We start from the raw sequence: 20968 nt of genomic DNA, 5'->3' as shown, positions 1-20968 counted from the left end.
TACACATGTTTTACTTAGGCTCATTTGCCAATGTGTTTGTATTTCCTGAGCAAATACATCAATCTAGAGCTTGCTGGGTGAATCAAGCTGATCTGGGCTTGATTCTCTGTCTGCCCCCAGCTCTCAGAGCTATTCAGCCTCTCTGAACATCACCTTCCGAGAGGTACACAGGGAGGTGACGTCACCTGGTGCCGTGTTCAGCTCTCAGCACAGGTGCATATGCTTTAAACGGGAGGTAGCAACGCATCACCATGGTGTTGAGAATTACAGTACAATCAGCTAACGTTTATGGAAGGCCTGCTGTGTGCCAGGTGCTGGGCTCAGCACCCTGCTTGTGTTATTGCATTTGATCCTCATAATATTCCCCCGGAGCAGGTCTACTATTTTCCTGTTTCACTGCTGATAAAGCTAAGACTCAGAGAAGTTTGATGAGTGTCCAAGGTCACACAGCCAGGAAGTAGGAGAGCCAGAATTAGGGCCAAGTCATCTGACTCCAGAGCTGGCTCTCTTAGACCCTGGGCTAATGTGTATGTGCAAATATTTGAGAATCGACACACCATAGTGATGGTGATTTGGGTAGAATGTTCTGGCAAAGTCTGGGAGGAAGGAAAAGGGAGACTCTTGCCAGAAGTAGCCCTTGCTCCAGCTCCTGCTTCCATTGTGCGGATTATGACGGTCCAGGGTCTTCGGTGAATGCAGGTCCCACTGTCCTAGAGGCCCTGTGCCCTCGTTGTTGAGTTGGCCAAGATCCTGGGTTTGAATCCCAGAGGCCAGCTCCCATCTCTGCTGCAACCTTGGAAACATCTTCATCTCTGCACATACATTTCCTCATCTACAAAGTAGAGATCAAAATGGCCCTTTGCACACAGATTTATGAAAATTAAGTAAGATGTGGAACAGTCCCAATATAACAAATGAAGAAAACAGATGACAAACCATTAAATAAGATCTTATGGTGTTTCTTAAAAAAAAAAAAAAAGCACAGCAAACCAGCTGGCAGGCGCCACAGCGGAGCGTTAATAGGCAGGATGGCTCGGCTGTAGAACAACATTGCCTTTTTCCTTATCCGAATTTCCTAATTTTTCTGTAATGAATATGTAACAACAAAATGAGTTGTTTTTAATTAAAAAAGGGGCAGTGAGTCAGTGTTCATGAAAGCACTTTGTAAACTGTCAAATGCTCTATAAATTAGCTCTTGTCATGGTCCTTATAGTAATTATTATTGTTATTGCCAGTCGGCCACGAGTTGGGATTTATTTCAGCTTGGCCTCTGATGGGAGGGCCCACTCGATCACCTTCTGCCAGGTCCTGCCACGTGGTCCTCTCTCTCTTTTAAAAAATAAATAAATTTATTTATTTATTTTTGGCTGCGTTGGGTCTTTGTTGCTGCGTGCAGGCTTTCTCTAGTTGCGGCGAGCGGGGGTTACTCTTCTTTGTGGTGCGCGGGCTTCTCATTGCGGTGGCTTCTCTTGTTGTGGAGCACGGGCTCTAGAGCGGAGGCTCAGTAGTTGTGGCTCGCGGTCTCAGCAGTTATGGCTCGTGGGCTCTAGCGCGCAGGATCAGTAGGTGTGGCACATGGGCTTCGTTGCTCTGCGGCATGTGGGATCTTCCCGGACCAGGGCTCGAACCCGTGTCCCCTGCATTGGCAGGTGGATTCTTAACCACTGTGCCACCAGGGAAGCCCCGTGGTCCTCTCTTGATACCTACTGACTTGTCTCCATCTGTGTTGCCACCACCCAAGTGGAAGCCAGCATCCTCTCTCAGCGGGAGCCCTGTGATACCCTTTAACTGGGTTCTCCTTGTCCAAGCAGCAGCCTCTATCTATCTATCATCTATTATCTATTTGTCTATCTATTCTCTATTACCTCTCTCTCTCTCTCTCTCTATCTTCCCGTTTTGTTGAGAAATAATTGGCATACAGCACTGTGTATGTTTAAGGTGTCCAGCATAACGGTTTGACTTACATACATGATGAAGTGATGACCACAGTAGGTTTAGTGAACCTCCATCATCTCATATAGATACAAAAGAAAAGAAAAAGAACTAGTTTTTTCCTTGTGATGAGAACTCTTAGGATCTACTCTCCTAACCACGTCCCTGTGTAACAAATGGCAGTGTTAGTTGTATTAATCATGTGGTACAGCACATCCCTAGTACTTATTTATGTTATAATTGGAAGTTTGTACCTCTCGTCAGCCTTCATCCAGTTCCCCTCCTCCACACCCCTATCTCTGGTAATGACAAATTTGATCTCTTTTTCTATAAGTTTGTTTGTCTTTTGAAGTATAATTGACCTACACCACTCTGTTACTTCCTGGTATACAGCATAGTGATTTGAAATTTCTATATATTACAAAACGATCACCACGATAAGTCTAGTTACAGCGTGGGGAATATAGTCAATAATAACGTGATATCTTTGTATGGTGATAGATGCTAACTAGAGAAAGGAACTTTAGATCAAAACCCTCAATGGCTTCCTGTTGAACTTGGTATAAAATCCACATGGGCCTGGAGGTCTGCCCTCACCTGTCCCTTCAGCCTCCTGAGCCAGTTTTCCCATTGTCACCATATATTGCCTTCGAGAAGACACCGGAAAAGGGACCCAGGACAGTGCCTGCCCTGACTTAGACGGTTTTGGAGCCTGAACGTTTGGTCTCAGTATTCGACCCTTACGCTTTTACGTCTCTTAGTGTAGAGGATGTAGGACTGCACGTTGTAGCCTGAGAGTCTGTATGTGTAGACCAAATACGTATTTGCACTCTTACTACAGCAAATGAGTGAAAAATGTTAGTGAACTGTAGGATTTAGTTTTATTTTCTGACTTAGCTTATATCAGGGCTGAAAAACACCTCCAGCTGCATTCAGGCAGTAGGATTTTTTTTTAGTGCTCCATTTTTTCTAATAAACTGTTGTGAGACAAGAAAATCTCCTTTCTACCTCTATGCTTTTGTCCCTACCAGCCTTCTCGCCTCTCCCCACACCTGCCATGCTCTTTCCTTGGACATTTGAGCTGTGGGCTCCCCAACCCTGGACAGTGGAGGGCAAGGCTGTTGAATGGGGATTATGGTGAGACGGTCAACTAAAGGATTTCATTCTTTTTGGAGGGGCCAAGTGGGTGTGGTTGAATTTATGTAAATATGCGTACAACATATCGTGCATAATTTATGTAAATGTGCACACAGCCATACCGTGCATAATTTATGTAAACATGCGTACAGAGCACGCTGTAATCAGCACACGCACGGTGCACGGTGTATACGGTGTAACGCGCGTCTACGGTAATGTGCCTACAGTGTAATTCACCCACTTTCTCATGGCTCATCTGTCGTCTCTGCTCCTTTGTCCCAACTCAGGAGGCAACCTTTCCAAACAAGACTGGACCATCCAGTGGCCCACCACGGAGACGGGGAAGGAGAACAACCCCGTGTGCCCCCCGGAGCCGACCCCGTGGATCCGCACCCACCTCTCCCAGAGCCCCAGGGTCCAGTCCAAGTGCGTCCAGCACTACTGTCACGCCAGCCCCAGCCCGGGGCCCCCCGTGTACACCCACGTGGACAGGCTCACTGTGGACGCCTACCCGGGCCTGTGCCCGCCCCTGCCGCTGGAGTCTGGCCACCGGTCCCTGCCTCCGTCGCCCCGGCAGCGGCACACGGTCCGCACCCCGCCGCGCACCCCCAACATCGTCACCACCGTGACCCCGCCCGGCACGCCACCCATGAGGAGGAAGAACAAGCTGAAGCCCCCGGGGACCCCGCCGCCCTCCTCCCGGAAGCTGATCCACCTGATCCCGGGTTTCACGGCCCTGCATCGGAGCAAGTCCCACGAGTTCCAGCTGGGTCACCGCGTAGACGAGGCCCACACGCCCAAGTGAGTGCATTTGGTGGGTTCCCGGGGGCAGCTGAGCCTCCCAGTCTGGGAAGCTTCAAATCAATTTGTATTTCCCTCCTCCAGTTGAATGAAAGGTGGATTTTCCCTAATGGCTGGTCCAGAATTTCCCAGAAATGACCCCTTTTAATACTATTAATGCTGTAAAGTAGGGGTCGGAAAACTATAGCCCAGGAGCCAAATCTGAATTTATTGCAACGCATCCGGATTCGTTCCGTTCTGCTTTGTCTGTGGATGCTTTCCTGCTACAACGGCCGAGTTGAGGGTGGCCCGAAAAGCCGCAATCTTTACCGTCTGGCCATTCACAGGAAAACTTGCCAGTCCCTGCAGAGTCTATCCTAGTGCTGCCCCTAGAAATAGGACGCCAGCTGCATACGCGACCTTACGGTTTCTAGTAGCTGCCTTAAAAGAGTCAAAAGAAACGAGTGATATTAACTTTCATGATATGTCATTTAACCCAATATAGTAAAACGTGATCATTTCACAGTAGAATCAGTGTAAAGTATTATTACGGAAATACTTTGCATTCTTTTCTCCACACCGAGTCTTTGAAATCTGGAGGGTATCTCACACCAGCAGCTCAGCTCAGTTCGTACCGGCCACCTTCCAAGTGTGGACTGGCTGCCTGTGTCACGTGGCTGCGGTGCTGGATGGTGCTGCCCTGACCGACCCTGTGCCTGGGACTTGCTCTGTGTTTATACCTGAGATACATGCCCAGGTCTGCTGGGGGTGGGAGGGGGCTCAGGGAGCGGATGAGTGGACTGTCAGAGCAAAGGTCGTCCCACAGAAGCTGCAGGTGGGGCCACAGGCACCCAGGGGAGAAAAATCCTGAAAGTTGACATGGGTTGTGCCTGGCTCTGACTTGCGGGGGTGGGGGTGGGGGGTGGGGGGTGTAGGTGGGACTTGCTGCCAGCAGAGGGCGACACGGCATCTGTGGCTGTATGCTGGCTAATGAGAGAAATGGGGCAGCTCCCTCCAGGGCCCCTCAGAGGCTGAGTGTGACCTGGGTCCCTTGCCGGTTTTTGAGGTCTTAGTGTATTAAAAATGGAAGAAATGCTAAACAGGGTCACAGAAGTGAGTAGCACGTTTTAAATATTTACCTTTAACAAAATTGCATCTGAGGCATAGAAGATAAAATGGTTATGGATAATCCTATGAGGAGATGCGGGGAAGAGTCTAAATTTGGGAACTGTCGTGTGTGAAAGGCGTGGACCCCGGTCCTGGGAGCTCTGAGGTGGGGCAACCACTGGGGAACGGTTCACTGCATTTCCATTTCAACGATTTAGCCGGTGTTTCGTGAGCTCTCACTACCATATGCGGGTGAATCTAAGACGTTGATCGTAAGATACATCCTGTGTGCATCTTAGAATTGATGAAATGTGTTGTGTTCTAGACTCTGGGCTAGTCGGCAGGGTACAATGGAAAGGAAAAAGACATAGTCCTTGGCCTCGTGAAGACTGACACTAATCCAGTAACCACACGTAGGTGTTATAATCTTTTTTTTTTTTTTTTTTTTTTGCGGTACGTGCGCCTCTCACTGTTGTGGCCTCTCCTGTTGCGGAGCACAGGCTCCAGACGCACAGGCTCCAGACCCACAGGCCCAGCGGCCGTGGCTCACGGGCCCAGCCGCTCCACGGCATGTGGGATCTTCCCGGACCAGGGCACGAACCCGTGTCCCCTGCATCGGCAGGCGGACTCTCAACCACGGCGCCACCAGGGAAGCCCCAGGTGTTATAATCTTATGTCCAGTATTTACGAACAGTGTTACAGGCTATCAGGAGAAAGTGCAGGATGCTGTCAGAGCTTGTGGAGCTGATTGAGTTTGCACTGGCAGGGAGCTGAGTGGGGGGACTGGGGAGGGTTTGGTCGGCGTGGCTTCCAGAAGAACTGTTTGGACTGAAGGTTAATTAGGGATTAAGATGGTGGAAGGGGTGGGAGGTGTTTCAGGAAGGGAGCATGACCCATTGGAGGAACTGATGGAAGCCCTCTGTGGCTAAGGGAGCAGGCGGGTGATGCAAGAAGAGACTCCTGGGTTAGGCAGGTGGCAGCACTGTTCACAACAGCCAAAAGGTGAAACAACCCGAGTGTCCATCAGCAGATGAAGGGATGAACACAGTGTGGTCCATCCGTACAATGAAATATTATTCAGCCATAAAAAGGAATGAAATCCTGACACCTGCTACAACATGGATGAACCTTGAAAACGTTATGCTAAGTGAACTAAGCCAGACACGAAAGGACAACTATGGTATGATTGAACTGATGTGCGGTGCCTAGAATAGGCAAATTCACAGAGAGAGAAAGTAGAATAGAGGTTGCCGGGGGCTGGAGGAGGGGAACGAGGAGTTAGTGTTTACTGGGTAGCGTTTCAGTTTGGGAAGTGGAGAAGTTCTGGAGATGGATGGTGGCCATGGTGGCACAACAATGTGAATGTACTTAATGCCACTGAGTTGTACCCTTAAAAATGTTTAAAATGGTAATTTTATGTTATATATATTTTACAACAATGATGACAAAAGAGACAGGAAAGCCAGGCATGGGCACACTTTTTCTGTAAAGGGCCAGATAGTAAATGTTTTAGGCTCCGCAGATCAAGTGGTCTGTGTCATCTCTGCCATCGTAGCAAAAGCAGCCACAGACAATAGCTGAATAAGCGGCCGTGGCGATATTCCAATAAAACTTTATTTAAAAACAGGTGCCTGGCTACATTTGGCTCACTGGCTGTAGTATGCCCTGGCAGAAGCCTTGTTGTAGGCAGTGATTCTCCTTTCTAAGGCCTTAAAGTGATTTAAGTGGAAGACACGATCAGAGCTGATTTTACGAAGGTTACTCAAGCTTCTGTGTGAAATCTGTATTGGAAACATACCCCTTCACCAGACATATTTGGGACATCAGAGACTTAACAGAGGGTTGATGCTTTTCTGATTGGAGTTGGGCTTGATTTTTATGGGTTTTTTATATAAATTTATTTATATTTTACTTACTTATTTTGGCTGCGTTGGGTCTTCGTTGCTGCGCACAGGTTTTCTCTAGTTGCGGTGAGTGGGGGCTACTCTTCGTTGTGGTGCGTGGGCTTCTCATTGCGGTGGCTTCTCTAGCTGCGGAGCACGGGCTCTAGGCACTCAGGCTTCAGTAGTTGTGGCGCGTGGGCTCAGTAGCTGTGGCTGGTGGGCTCTAGAGCACAGGCTCAGTAGTTGTGGCACACAGGCTTAGTTGCTCCGCGACATGTGGGATCTTCCTGGATCAGAGCTCGAACCCGTGTCCCCTGCATTAGCAGGAGGATTCTTAACCACTGCGCCACCAGGGGAGTCCTTATTTTTATGATTTTGTGAGAGCCAGAGAGACTGGCTGCTGAGACCTCAGGATGTGGGGAGGGTTACAGGAAGGCTAGGAACGCAGGTTGCTGCTGTGGAAGGTGGGAGGGACATTTGGGGTCTGCTGGCCATGGTTTCCCCAGACTGTGCATCTCCCTCACTCATCGCTGTGTTGATCACAGAGAGAGGTGGAATTTGACCGGAAGGCAGAACCTGGCTTGACAGACACACGATCTTTTAATCTACAAGCTGGGGGCGAAGTGAGACAGGCTGCCCTTTGCCTGTTTGTTTTTTGCCCCAGCATTATTGAGATGTAATTGACAAGTAACACTGTGTAAGTTCAAGGTGTACAATGTGATGACTTAGTACACACACGTATTACGAAATGATTACCACAGTAAGGTTAGTTAGCACATCCATTACCTCGCATAATTACCTTTTTTCTTTGGTGAGAACAGTTAAGATTTGCTCTCTTAGCAACTTTCAAATGCTAACAATATAATATTGTTAAACAGTCAACATATGGTACGTTAGATTCCCCAGAACCTATCCTTGTAACTGGGAGTTTGTACCCTCTGAACAGCATCTCCCCATTTTTCCCACCCCTAGTCCCTGGCAACCACCATTCTACTCTCTGTTTATATGAATTCAATGTTTTTCGATTCCACATATAAGTGAGACCATGCAGTAGTCGTCTTTCTCTGTCTGACTTATTTCCCTTAGCATAACGCTCTCAAGTTCTATCCATGTTGTTGCAAATGGCAGGATGTTTTCTTTTCTGTGGTTGAATAATGTTCCATTGTGTGTGTGTGTGTGTGTGTGTGTGTGTGTGTGTGTGTGTCTGCCATGTTTTCTTTATCCATTCATCCATCAATGTGCATTTAGGTTGCTCCCCTATCTTGGCTATTGTGAACAATGCTGCAATGAACATGGGGGTGCAGATATCCCTTTGAGATGATAACTTCATCCTCTTTGGATATATACGCAGAAGTGGGATTGCTGGATCATATGGTAGTTCCATTTTTAAATTTCTGAGGAAACTCCATACTGTTTTCTAACAGTGGCTGCAGCAATTTACATTCTTAGCAACAGTGACCAAGGGTTCCCTTTTCTCCACATCCTCACCTACACTTGTTATCTCTTGTCTTTTACATGGTAGCCTTTCCAACAGGTGTGAGGTGATATCTCATTGTGGTTTTGATTTGTATTTCCCTGATAATTAGTGATACTGAACACCTTTTCATATACATGTTGGCCTTTTGTAAATTTGTAAATCTTCTTTGGAAAAATGTTTATTCAGGCCTTTTGCCCATGTTTTAATTGGATCCGTTTTTTTTTTTTCCTATTGAGTTAGTTGTAGGAGTTCCTTATGTATTTTGGTTATTAACCCCTTATCAGACATGGTTTGCAAGTATTTTCTCCCATTCTGTAGATTGCCTTTTCATCTTTTGACTGTTTCTTTTGCTATGCAGAAGCTTTTTAGTTTGATATAGTCCCACTTATTTATTTTTCCTTGTGCTTTTGGTGTCATACCCAAAAAAATCATTGCCAAGACCAGTGTCAAGGAGCTTATTTTTTTGGTCTCTTTTTTAAATTGAAATATAGTTGTTGTATAATATTATATAAGTTACAGGTGTGCAATATAATGATTCACAATTCTTAACGGTTATACTCCATTTATAGTTATTAGAAGATATTGGCTATATGCCCCATATATTGTACAATATATCCTTGTAGTTTATTTTATACCTAATAGTTTGTACCTCTTACTGCCCCACCCCTATGTTGCCCCTCCCCCTTCCCTCTCCCCACTGGTGACCACTAGTTTGTTTTCTATATCTGTGAGTCTGCTTCTTTTTTGTTATATCCACTAGTTTGTTGTATTTTTTACATTCCATTCCACATGTAAGTGATATCATACAGTATTTGTTTTTCCTCTGACTTATTTCACTTAGCATAACGCCCTCCAAGTCCATCCATTTTGCTGCACGTGGCAACATTTTGTTCTTTTTTATGGTTGAGTAGCATTCCATTGGATATATGTACCACATCTTCTTCAGCCAGTCACCTGTTGATGGACACTTCGGTTGCTTCCATATCCTGCCAGTTGTAGATAACGCTGCTGTGAACATTGGGCTGCATGTATCTTTTTGAATTAGTGGTTTTGGTTTTTTTGGATATATACCCAGGAGTAGAATTGCTGGGTGATATGATAGTTTTATTTTTAGGTTTTTGAGAAACCTGCATATTACTTCCACAGTGGCTGCATGAATTTACATTCCCACCAACAGTGTACAAGGGTTCCCTTTTCTCAAGGAGCTTATTTTAGTGGGCTGTGACCAGCATTAAAAAATATGAAATAGACTATCCTAGACTAGATTATATTGGAATGCATTGCATGTAGTGAGGCTAAGTATTAATATTGTTTTGTGAAACTTGTGTCAGATATACAGTCATCCCTCGGTATCCACAGGGGATTGGTTCCAGGACCCACCAAGGAAACCAAAATCCACATATCTCAAGTCCCATCGTTGGCCTTCCATATCCGCAGTTCCAACCACAGATCATGTATGACTTATTGGAAAAAAAAAATCCATGTATAAGTGGACCCACGCAGTTCGAACCCACGTTGTTCAAGGGTCAAACTGTATATAGTGGTTTTTTTTATTCTGGGGGTTCTTCCCACTCGGGACAGCTTTGATTTGGGAATAAACCCCACTGGGGCGTGGGTGAGGAGGCTTGAGAAGTCAGCCTTTTACGCTGTGGAATGTAGCCAAAGGCACTTGCAGAATTACTCGGCTCATTTCTGGTTTCGGTTGTATGCTTAGTGTCTGGTTTCTTCTCTCCTTCTCCCTGGTAGCCCTGCTGGGGATGGTTCTTTGTTGCCAACTTGGCAATTTTAAGCCTACTTTTATTTCCTCTCCATGGGATGAAGTGGGGTTTCCGACGTCACAGGTCTTTCTGAACAGAACTGAATCTTTCAAAACCATTGGTTCCTGTGAGCTTTCCAGCACCAGTACCCTGGTGGGTGCTGGGTGGGAGGAAGACTGTGTTTGAGACCAGTAATTCTTGGCACTCTCAGGTGTACCCACAGTGCTTTTCAACAGATGGTCTGCTCGGCTTTCAGTCCTGTCCCCAGTAGTACCTCATGGGCATTTGTAGAAAAAGCAGGGCAAGAAAACGAGACTGTATGAGCTATAGTATGTCTCTCATCACTGGTAGCCTTGCAGTCCAGGTACGTTGAGCTGGATCAGAACTGTTGTGATTGGTATTGGCCAAAACCGTCTCTCCTGCTGTGTATGCATTCTCAAAGTCCTTTTTACTTTCTTCTTTTCCTTTTGTTCTTTTCTTTTGTTTTGCATTTGAATTTATGAGTGTGATCTTACTCCTGTGGCACTACCAAAGCACGCACACATATACACGTGCATGCATACACACACAGAGGGAAAAAAGTCCTATTTTTTCCCCTGGTAAAAGTAATACCTGACTGTTGTGGAAATTGAGACAACACAGGACACATGATGAAGAAAGTAGAAAGTATATGCTGGACCTTTTGTTTTATACACACACACATAACATGCATTCTCACAGGGGTGAAATCACCCCTAACGGGGCACAAATGGGTTTTTAGGGGAGAGAGGTGGGGAAAAAAACCTTGATATAATAGTTTGCAGATCTCCGTAGAGTCATATACATAAATAGATACCTAGTTTATCTGTGGTATTAAAATTTCATTGGGAGTTGGGGGTCACGATTGGAAAAAAATATCTAAAAAGCTTCTTTAAGGGGTCATTGAAAAAAGGCTGGGAAACACTGACATAGATCTGTGGATATAATCCTATAGATAGACTTAGGCCTAAGCATTAGGGGTTACTAAGTCTCCCCAGTGTTCTTACCCGTCTCTCTTCTCCCTCTGGCTTTGTGGACACGCTTACATAGGTAAGCTGGTGCTGATTTCAGCCATGTGAAAAGTTGAGGGAGCAATCTCAGGGATTCTGGTGCTCTTGGCCTTCAGTCCAGGGATTCCACGGTTACTGTGTTGGAAAAAGGAAAAACCTAACAATTCTTAAGTGTGTGATGAGTTGTCTGTCTTTTGATTCCCCCATTTGTCCACCCAGCACACAAATGACTTGCTGTCTTTCGTCAGAGCATCTGCAAGGGTACACTGGATTTCTGTGAACTGAATCACATTTTAAATGCATAAGAGTAGCTCAGTATTAAGAAGGAATCCTACTGTAAATCCCCCTTTTTTTGCAAATTCTTTTAAAACATAATTTCCAATTATAATTTTAACTACAGAAGTGACTCCCAGATAAGCTTTGTTTTGAAAATAAAAGCAGTATAAAATGTAAGCCATCCAGGCTCAAAGTCCCCTTCCCCTTGCCATAGAGAACATCTAGAGCTGCTCTTAATACATTGATAAAAGTCCTTGTGTACATGTGTTGTGTTTGTATGTGTATCTATAATATGTCTACTTCCCTTCCTTCGTTATTGGAACCACACTGTATGGCTTTCCCAATGTGACTTGCCGTTATTAGTTCTGCATAAATATAAATCTTCCCTTTATGACCTTCATACCTTATCTCTTTTAGAAATTCTTCTGTCTCCTCAAAGCTCATCTAGAACATTCCTGGGTTCATATCTCTGCTTTCTGGGGCAGAATGTGAAAGCCTCAGCTGACCTGGGAGCAAAGAGAACAGGCTGGATGGAACCCATACTCGATCCTCACTCTTGACTCTTCATTGCAGTGGATGCACATTTCTGTATCTGAGATATCGGTGCCATTTGTAGCTTGTATGAGAATAGGCTTTCCCCCACAGATTCCTTATGTAAATAAGAATTCAAGGGGGCTCTTTTCATTTACTTTAGAAAACTAATTATGGGCAAACACTCAGAAACACTGACACACACCTACAGATCATTGTGCTAATTCTTACGACAAACTCTACTATATTTATAAGGGCAAGAGAGGAGTGATCGGTTTTATATCACAGCATATTTGTTAAAATAGGAAGGCTTCTACTGGGCTCGTACACAGGGTTCTTTTAGGTCTAATTAAGCATTTAGACACATGAGATTAATACTGACCACACTTGGCATCTGACTGACGCACGGCAGCAACAGGCGTCTCTTCTGTGGGTCCTCGGGGGCTGCTCTTGCTCGCCCTCACCTCCAAGTGGCCATTCAGGTGCAAGGTGGTGAGGTCCACATTAAGCAGGTGTGGGAACCATCCTGGCTTAGGGGACAAGAGCTCTCGTAAAACCTCCATCAGTATAGCTCCTAGGGTCCCTGCAGGGGTCATGTCATGCTACTCAAGGATCCCCAAGGCTGTGGATTCCTTATCAGGACTTTCAAGTTCATACCAAGAACTCCCATTCGGTGTACAATTCACCCATCAGAGGCAATTCTACCACGAGCAGTGTGGTCTATTAACAGAGTTGACATTGCCCCTTTAGATTCGAAGGATTAGAGCTAGAAAGTCCACCCAAGGTCAGTTGCACTTTTGGAAGATGAAAAAGTTGAATTCACCCTTCACCCTTCACCCACAGCTTCTCTTGAAAAATCCTTTCATTATTATTTATTTTATTTTATATTAAAAAATTTTTAATTTATTTATTTGGCTGCTCTAGGTCTTAGCTGCGGCACTTTTAGTTGAGGCATGCAGGTTCTTTTTTTTTTTTTAACATCTTTACTGGAGTATAATTGCTTTACAATGGTGTGTTAGTTTCTGCTTTATAACAAAGTGAATCAGTTATACATATATCCCTATGTCTCTTCCCTCTTGTGTCTCCTTCCTTCCCACTCTCCCTATCCCACCCCTCTAGGTGGTCACAAAGCACCGAGCTGATCTCCCCGTGCTATGCGGCTGCTTCCCACTAGCTATCTATTTTACATTTGGTAGTGTATATATGTCCATGCCACTCTCTCACTTCGTTCCAGCTTACCCTTCCGCCTCCCCGTGTCCTCAAGTCCATTCTCTATTAGGTCTGCGTCTTTTTTCCTGTCTTGCCCCTAGGTTCTTCATGACCATTTTTTTTTTTTAGGTTCCATATATATGTGTTAGCATACGGTATTTGTTTTTCTCTTTCTGACTGACTTCACTCTGTATGACAGACTCTAGGTCCATCCACCTCACTACAAATATCTCAATTTCATTTCTTTTTATGGCTGACTAATATTCCATTGTATATATGTGCCACATCTTCTTTATCCATTCATCTGTGGATGGACACTTAGGTTGCTTCCATGTCCTGGCTACTGTAAATAGAGCTGCAGTGAACATTGTGGTACATGACTCTTTTTGAATTATGGTTTTCTCAGGGTATATGCCCAGTAGTGGGATGGCTGGGTCATATGGTAGTTCTATTTTTAGTTTTTTAAGGAACCTCCATACTGTTCTCCATAGTGGCTGTATCAATTTACATTCCCACCAACAGTGCAAGAGTGTTCCCTTTTCTCCACACCCTCTCCAGCATTTATTGTTTGTAGATTTTTTGATGATGGCCATTCTGACCTGTGTGAGGTGATGCCTCATTGTGGTTTTGATTTGCATTTCTCTAATGATTAGTGATGTTGAGAATCCTTTCATGTGTTTGTTGGCAATCTGTATAACTTCTTTGGAGAAATGTCTATTTAGGTCTTCTGCCCATTTTTGGATTGGGTTGTTTGTTTTTTTGATATTGAGCTGCATGAGCTGCTTATAAATTTTGGAGATTAATCCTTTGTCCGTTTCTTCGTTTGCAAATATTTGCTCCCATTCTGAGGGTTGTCTTTTCATCTTGTTTATGGTTTCCTTTGCTGTGCAAAAGCTTTTAAGTTTCATTAGGTCCCATTTGTTTATTTTTGTTTTTATTTCCATTTCTCTAGGAGGTGGGTCAAAAAGGATCTAGCTGTGATTTATGTCATGGAGTCTTCTGCCTGTGTTTTCCTCTAAGAGTTTAATAATGTCTGGCCTTACATTTAGGGCTTTAATCCATTTTGAGTTTATTTTTGTGTATGGTGTTAGGGAGTGTTCTAATTTCATTCTTTTACATGTAGCTGTCCAGTTTTCCCAGCATCACTTATTGAAGAGGCTGTCTTTTCTCCAATGTATATTTTTGCCTCCTTTATCAAAGATAAGGTGACCATATGTGCGTGGGTTTATCTCTGGACTTTCTATCCTGTTCCATTGACCTATATTTCTGTTTTTGTTCCAGTACCATAGTGTCTTGATTACTGTAGCTTTGTAGTATAGTCTGAAGTCCTGGAACCTGATTGCTCCAGCTCCGTTTTTCTTTCTCAAGGTTGCTTTGGCTATTCAGGGTCTTTTGTGTTCCCATACAAATTGTGAGCTTTTTTATTCTAGTTCTGTGAGAAATGCCATTGATAGTTTGATAGAGATTGCATTGAATCTGTAGATTGCTTTGTGTAGTAGAGTCATTTTTACAATGTTGATTCTTCCAATCCAAGAACATGGTATATCTCCAACTATTTGTATCATCTTTAATTTCTTTCATCAGTGTCTTATAATTTTCTGCGTACAGGTCTTTTGTCTTCTTAGGTAGGTTTATTCCTAGATATTTTATTCTTTTTGTTGCAGTGGTAAATGGGAGTGTTTTCTTTTTCTTTCTTTTTTTTTTCTTTGCGGTACACAGGCCTCTCACTGTTGTGGCTTCTCCCGTTGCGGAGCACAGGCTCCTGACGCGCAGGCTCAGCGGCCATGGCTCACGGGCCCAGCTACTCCGCGGCATGTGGGATCTTCCCAGACCGGGGCACGAACCCGTGTCCCCTGCATTGGCAGGCAGACTCTCAACCACTGCGCCACCAGGGAAGCTCTGGGAGTGTTTTCTTAATTTCACTTTCAGATTTTTCATCATTAGTGTATAGGAATGCAAGAGATTTCTGTGCATTAATTTTGTTTCCTGCTACTTTACCAAATTTATTGATTAGCTCTAGTAGTTTTCTGGTAGCATCTTTAGGATTCTCTATGTATAGTATCATGTCATCTGCAAACAGTGACAACTTTACTTCTTCTTTTCTGATTTGGATTCCTTTTATTTCTTTTTCTTCTCTGATTGCTGTGGCTAAAACTTCCAAAACTATGTTGAGTAAGAGTGGTGAGAGTGGGCAACCTTGTCTTGTTCCAGATCTTAGTGGAAATGGTTTCAGTTTTTCACCATTGAGGACGATGTTGGCTTGTCCTATATGGCCTTTATTATGTTGAGGTAAGTTCCCTCTATCCCTACTTTCTGGAGGGTTTTTATCATAATTGGGTGTTGAATTTTGTCAAAAGCTTTCTCTGCATCTATTGAGATGATCATATGGTTTTTCTTCTTCAGTTTGTTAATATGGTGTATCACATTGATTGATTTGCGTATATTGAAGAATCCTTGCATTCCTGGGATAAACCCCACTTGATCATGGTGTATGATCCTTTTCATGTGCTGTTGGATTCTGTTTGCTAGTATTTTGTTGAGGATTTTTGCATCTATGTTCATCAGGGATATTGGCCTGTAGTTTTCTTTTTCTGTGACATCTTTGTCTGGTTTTGGTATCAGGGTGATGGTGGCCTCGTAGAATGAGTTTGGGAGTGTTCCTCCCTCTGCTATATTTTGGAGGAATTTGAGAAGGATAGGTATTAGGCATGCAGGCTTTTAGTTGTGGCATGCAGGATCCAGTTCCCTGACCAGGGGTAGAACCCGGGGCGTGGAGTCCCATCTGCTTGACCACCAGAGAAGTCCCAAATCCTGTCATTTAAAAAAATTATTTATTTTAAAAAAGATTTATTTACTATTTATTTATTTAATTTACTTTTGGCCACGTTGGGTCTTAGTTGTGGCACGTGGGATCTTCGTTGAGGCATGCGAGATCTTTCGTTGCAGCACGTGACCTTCTCTCTAGTTGTGGCACGCGGGTTTTCTCTTCTCTAGTTGTGATGCTTGGGCTCCAGGGTGCATGGGTCCTGTAATTTTGGTGCGTGGGTTCCAGAGCACATGGGCTATGTAGTTTGTGGCACGCAGGCTCTCTAGTTGAGGTGTGCGAGCTCAGAGGTTGTGGCACGTGGGCTTAGTTGCCCCGAGGCATGTGGGATCCTAGTTCCCTGACCAGGGATCAAACCTGTCCCATGCATTGTAAAGTAGATTCTTTACCACTGGACCACCAGGGATGTCCCCCAATTCCTGTCATTTTTAAACACCTGCAATTCCCATTGAATTTCTTATTTTGAATTAGTGAGGTCTTTAACAAAGGCTTTTATAATTCATATAATAATATATAGCATGTTTATTATATATAACATAATTTATAATTATCTGCTGTAAAATTTATGCGTATCAGTTTTTTGGTTAAGTCTTGTCATTACTTTGCATAAGAAAGTTCTGTTGACAGCCGCATCTTCCCATTCACCCTTGACCTGTGCCCTCTGGCCTAGATTACAGGCCCTCTCCCCCAGGGCTGGAGCAAGAGTAGGCTGTTACCCTCATGGAGACCTCTCCCTTTCCCTCAAGCTGCAGTCCTGTGAGGACTCCAGGGAGACTCATTTAGAATAAGTTTGGCTTCCCAAGTATCAGTGGGACCATCTCTCTGTTTTTGCCCCAGAGGCTTATAAAAACACCACCTGTGAATCATCCATTGCTACACTCCTACTGACAGAGCAAATCTGAAGTTCCACAGTGAAAATGTAGCTGGACAATGTGCCGATTTTATTACGACTTATTATGGTGAGGTGTGTTGTGGTTTGGGGAACAGGTATTTTGTTTGAGTTTCTTGTTATTTACAAGGAATAACTGAATTTATTATAGGTGAGATTTGTTCTGATCTATGTAGAGTCATTTTGCTTCCCCAGTGCCTGCCTCTGTCTCTTGTTATTTCTTTTTAAGGAGTTGAGAGTTTCCTAGGAGCCCTTGTAACAACTCCTTTTGGGTAGCTCTCAGTTTTAGAAGGAGCCCAGGTGAGTCCCAGCTTTACTGCCGACTAGCCTTGTGACTAGAAACAAGTTGCATAGGAACTGTTGCTTCCAATGAGAGGAGGCTGTGTCTGCCCACTTCTTGGGGCAGGAGAGGCCTAGCGCATCCCCCCTGGGCTGGATGTTACGTGCAGCTTTGGTGGACAGACCCTGTGCACACCAAGTCCTGCCTCTGGCCCCTGTGCCTCTGCCTGGGGGCTTCTTTGGGCCAGTGGGGCATGTTTTGCTTGAGTGCAGGGCAGCCCATGCCCCCAATATGGACAAGAGTTCGTGCGTAAATATGTCCTCAGTGGGGCCACTCTGACATGTGTACTCTTAGAGGGGCCTCACGGGCCACACTCCAGTTGCCCACAGTGGTTCAGACCCACCCCCCAATAACACACCTTCTGTGGGCTTTCCTTCCTTCCCTGCCTCACCTTTCCACTTCATCATGCTTCCTGGGACCACCTCCCAAGTATCCTGCTTCCACCTTAGAATCTCTCTCAGGGCTTGATTTTGGGGGAAGCCGAACTAAGACAGGAATAGAGGTAATCAGTCATTGATAGAGTCGCATTAACTTCTACACACGGCTGTGTGGACACATTTTTACTCCGTTAAAAGATTTGCCGATTGAATGATTATTACAATAATGGAAATCATAGCTGTCACATATTGTATTGCTTATTTTTGTTTTTTTGTTTGTTTGTTTTGCTTATTGTATGCTGACACTTTACGTGGTGTGTTTTATTTAATCCTCAAACATTCCGTTTTACAGTCAAGGAAATTGGCTTTAAGGAAGAATGTGCCGCTTCCAAACTCATTCAGACTAGTTAAGTGCCAGCGTCGGGCTTCCTTCCAGCCCAAAGTTCACGGTGGTGTGGGGGATGGGGTGAGTAGGGACCATGGGCTCTGGAGCCAAGGGGCCTGGTTTGCATCCTGACTTCACCACTTCCTGGCTGTGTGACCCCAGGCAAGATGATTACCCTCGCTGAGCTTTGGTTTTCTCATCTGTATAATGGGGCTCATATGGTACCTAGTTCATAGTGTTGTTGGAAGAGTTAATATATGTCAGGTGCTTAAAACAGTGCCTGACCCATAGCAGGGGCTAAATAAGTGCTACTCATTGTCTCTATTTTAAAAATATCAGAATCCATGATAATAACCTTGGTTGTTTGTAGGTTTCCTGCAGGGAAATAATCCATTAATAACGCTGTGAGGCATAGAAAAGAGGGTCTGACAGGAGCCCCCACTGCTTTTAAGGAGCTTCAGTTCTAGTTTGAGAAGACAGGCATATTGTTAAGGCATAATCTTAATAATGTAAGTCAGCTCAAACATAAAAATAGATTTGGAAATAGAGAAGAAACTTACAAATTTGTTGCCTCCGGCCCCAGGCTCTGTCTGAGTGCTTCTGCACAGGGCAGCTGTGAGGGGTCACATTGCCATGGCTTTCCTCTGTTTCTTCCCTTCCCGTGAGCTGAACTAGAAAACCTTTCGGCTAGATCTCAGACCTTCCATAAGCCAAGCTCTAGGTTGGAACAAAGGAGAAGTTCATGTCATGCTTTAAGCGGGGCATTGCTTTCTTTTCCTCCCATGGGGTGGGACATGTCATGTGACTGATAAGGTCTTATAAGTCAACCAGCCCACAGTCTGTAACCCAGTTACAGTTGGTATGGGTCTTGGGACCCAGAACACATGGATACATGGGAAAAGTATCACTGTAAGTTCAAGGAGGTAGAGAATTGATAATTATTGAATACATGTATGGAGGACCTGGCACTCCACATGTGTTAGGGTAATTGCTTCTCAAAGTAAATCGGAGGAGAGGTAGTCATCTTTATCCCCATTTTACAGACGAGAAAACTGAGGTTCAGGGAGGTTGCCCAGTGTCATGCAGCTTTGTATGCAGCAGAGACAGGATGGGAACCCAGCCTGACACCAGAGCTCTTGTTACTGTGCCATGGTGGATGCAGCTTGCACCAAGCAGATGGTGCAGAGACCAAAGATTATAGATATCAGGTGTAATAGGAGAGCACGAGGGCTTGCTTGCTGGCTTGGGACAGTTAGAACCTACAGATGGGGATGGGGGGAACAAAGTGAAGGGGGCAGAGAATTCAATCGATGCTCTTGGCACTGCCCAGGTCACCATCTCGGTTTGTAACCTAGCAGCTGGGTTGAAAGCAGCCAAGCAGCAGAGGATCTTCTGCTCCACCCCCACCCCCCCCACCCCCCTAATTAAAAGGACTGTACCGTGCATCTGAGATCCTTGCCACTTTAGAGCCCAGTGACAGAAAAGCAGTATAACCTAAAGGTTAAGTGTGCAGGCAATAGCGCCAAACAGACCTGGGTTCACATCCCAGCCATGCTACCTCCTGGCCAAATTTCCCTGGAAAAATGATGGAACTTGTCTGAGCATTAGTTTCCTCTTCTTCAAAATGGAGACGGTTATAGTAGTTATAGTATAGAGTTATTGGCGATGGTTTAGTGCAATGAGTGTACACTGTCGTGTGTGTATTTGCAGAATATACCCACACACATCACTGTGTGTGTATACTAGCATCGTAGTCAACCTGAAGGCGGGAAAGGAGCCCTTTGCTGCTTCTCGCCATTTGTCATCTGGTTCTTCTCACCTCTGGTCTTCCCTCTTCCCCTCTGGGAGCACATCAAGGCGGCAGTGGGCTGGGATCCGAAGACACATCCTGCCATTGCCACTTACAGAGCTGGAGGGTGATCCAAAACCTCATTAGTGAAGATGGGGTGTACTTGATTCCTTGCCAGAGGCTAGTGGTGATGGGGACCTCCGACGGGAGCCTGACCAGTGTACTAAAGACGTTGTTATTAGGATTTCTGTGTGTTTAATTTTTTGGGACATGTGGTGATTGGCTACTTGCGTTATGTGGGAGAGACAAGTCCTTGACTGTGACCCGGAGAAGCTGGAGGTTCAGATATTCCTGGCGGGGAAGGGTCTAGCTTGGTGATCAGTGCCCTTCAATAGCTCACACAGGTGGCTGAATAAACGTTATGGCCCCAGGAAAGCACTCACCAGACTAACCACACTTTGTAGGCGTGAAGTAGGACATTTAGCAACCACGTTCTGATCACAGCTTTTGGCTCAGTTATCTGATATGTGGATTTCTTCACGACATAACTATTCTTGCAGAGGGATGGCTTTTGTTCAGAGGAGTGGGACTCATTGGTGAGTCTTATTCTACTCCTGTCCAGATTTTAAAGATTGACAGGGTTGGTTGTGCCTTCAAATATTTGGGAGGGCAAAGTCTCTTTTAAAGGTCCTTTAAAGTCTGTTTAGAACAATGTTTTTGAAATTATTTCAGGCTTGCAGAAGGGTTGCAAGAATAGTACAAAGAATTCTTTGCTTTATCTTGTAGACCATCTCTCAGTTTGGGTTTATCTGATGTTTCCTTATGATTAGATTCAGGTTATACAGTTTAGCAGGGATGCCACAGAAGCCATATGGAGTTCTCAGTGCATCACATCAGGAAATGCGTGTTGATATGACCCATTCCTGGTGTTGCTAATTATGATCATTTGGTGAAGGTGGTGTCTGCCAGAGTTATTATTTTGCCCATTAAAATGAATAAGTGTCTTGTGGGGAGATACTTTGAAAATATGTAAATAGTTTGTTACTCCTCAGAATTTCACCACTGTTTTAGCATCCATTGCTGATTCTTGCCTGAATCAGTTATTAATAGGATGGTTTCCAAATGGTCATTTTCTAATTCCATCATTTCTTCTCATTTGAAAGGAAGAGCTTTCCCTTCTCCTTCTTGATTTATATCAGTGGACTCTCACGGATTCTTATCTCATTCAATAGGTTGTAATCCTTTAC

General features: G+C 44.6%; 1 protein-coding gene across 1 annotated transcript in view; it reads left to right on the top strand.

Moving 5' to 3' along the window:
* The window catches only part of KSR2 (kinase suppressor of ras 2), a gene marked incomplete at both ends in the record, with an annotated part of 399245 nt that overhangs the window by 147059 nt on the left and 231218 nt on the right, over positions 1 to 20968 (top strand). The window contains one exon of the mRNA XM_079942603.1: positions 3357 to 3870. Coding sequence (XP_079798729.1) covers positions 3357 to 3870 — 514 coding nt within the window. The remainder of the gene's footprint in view (positions 1 to 3356; positions 3871 to 20968) is intronic.

This window comes from Stenella coeruleoalba (assembly GCF_951394435.1).
Source record: "Stenella coeruleoalba genome assembly, chromosome: 14".
Taxonomy (NCBI): domain Eukaryota; kingdom Metazoa; phylum Chordata; class Mammalia; order Artiodactyla; family Delphinidae; genus Stenella; species Stenella coeruleoalba.
The sequence above is the reverse complement of the archived record's forward strand: the minus strand, read 5'-3'. Positions and strand labels throughout refer to the sequence as shown.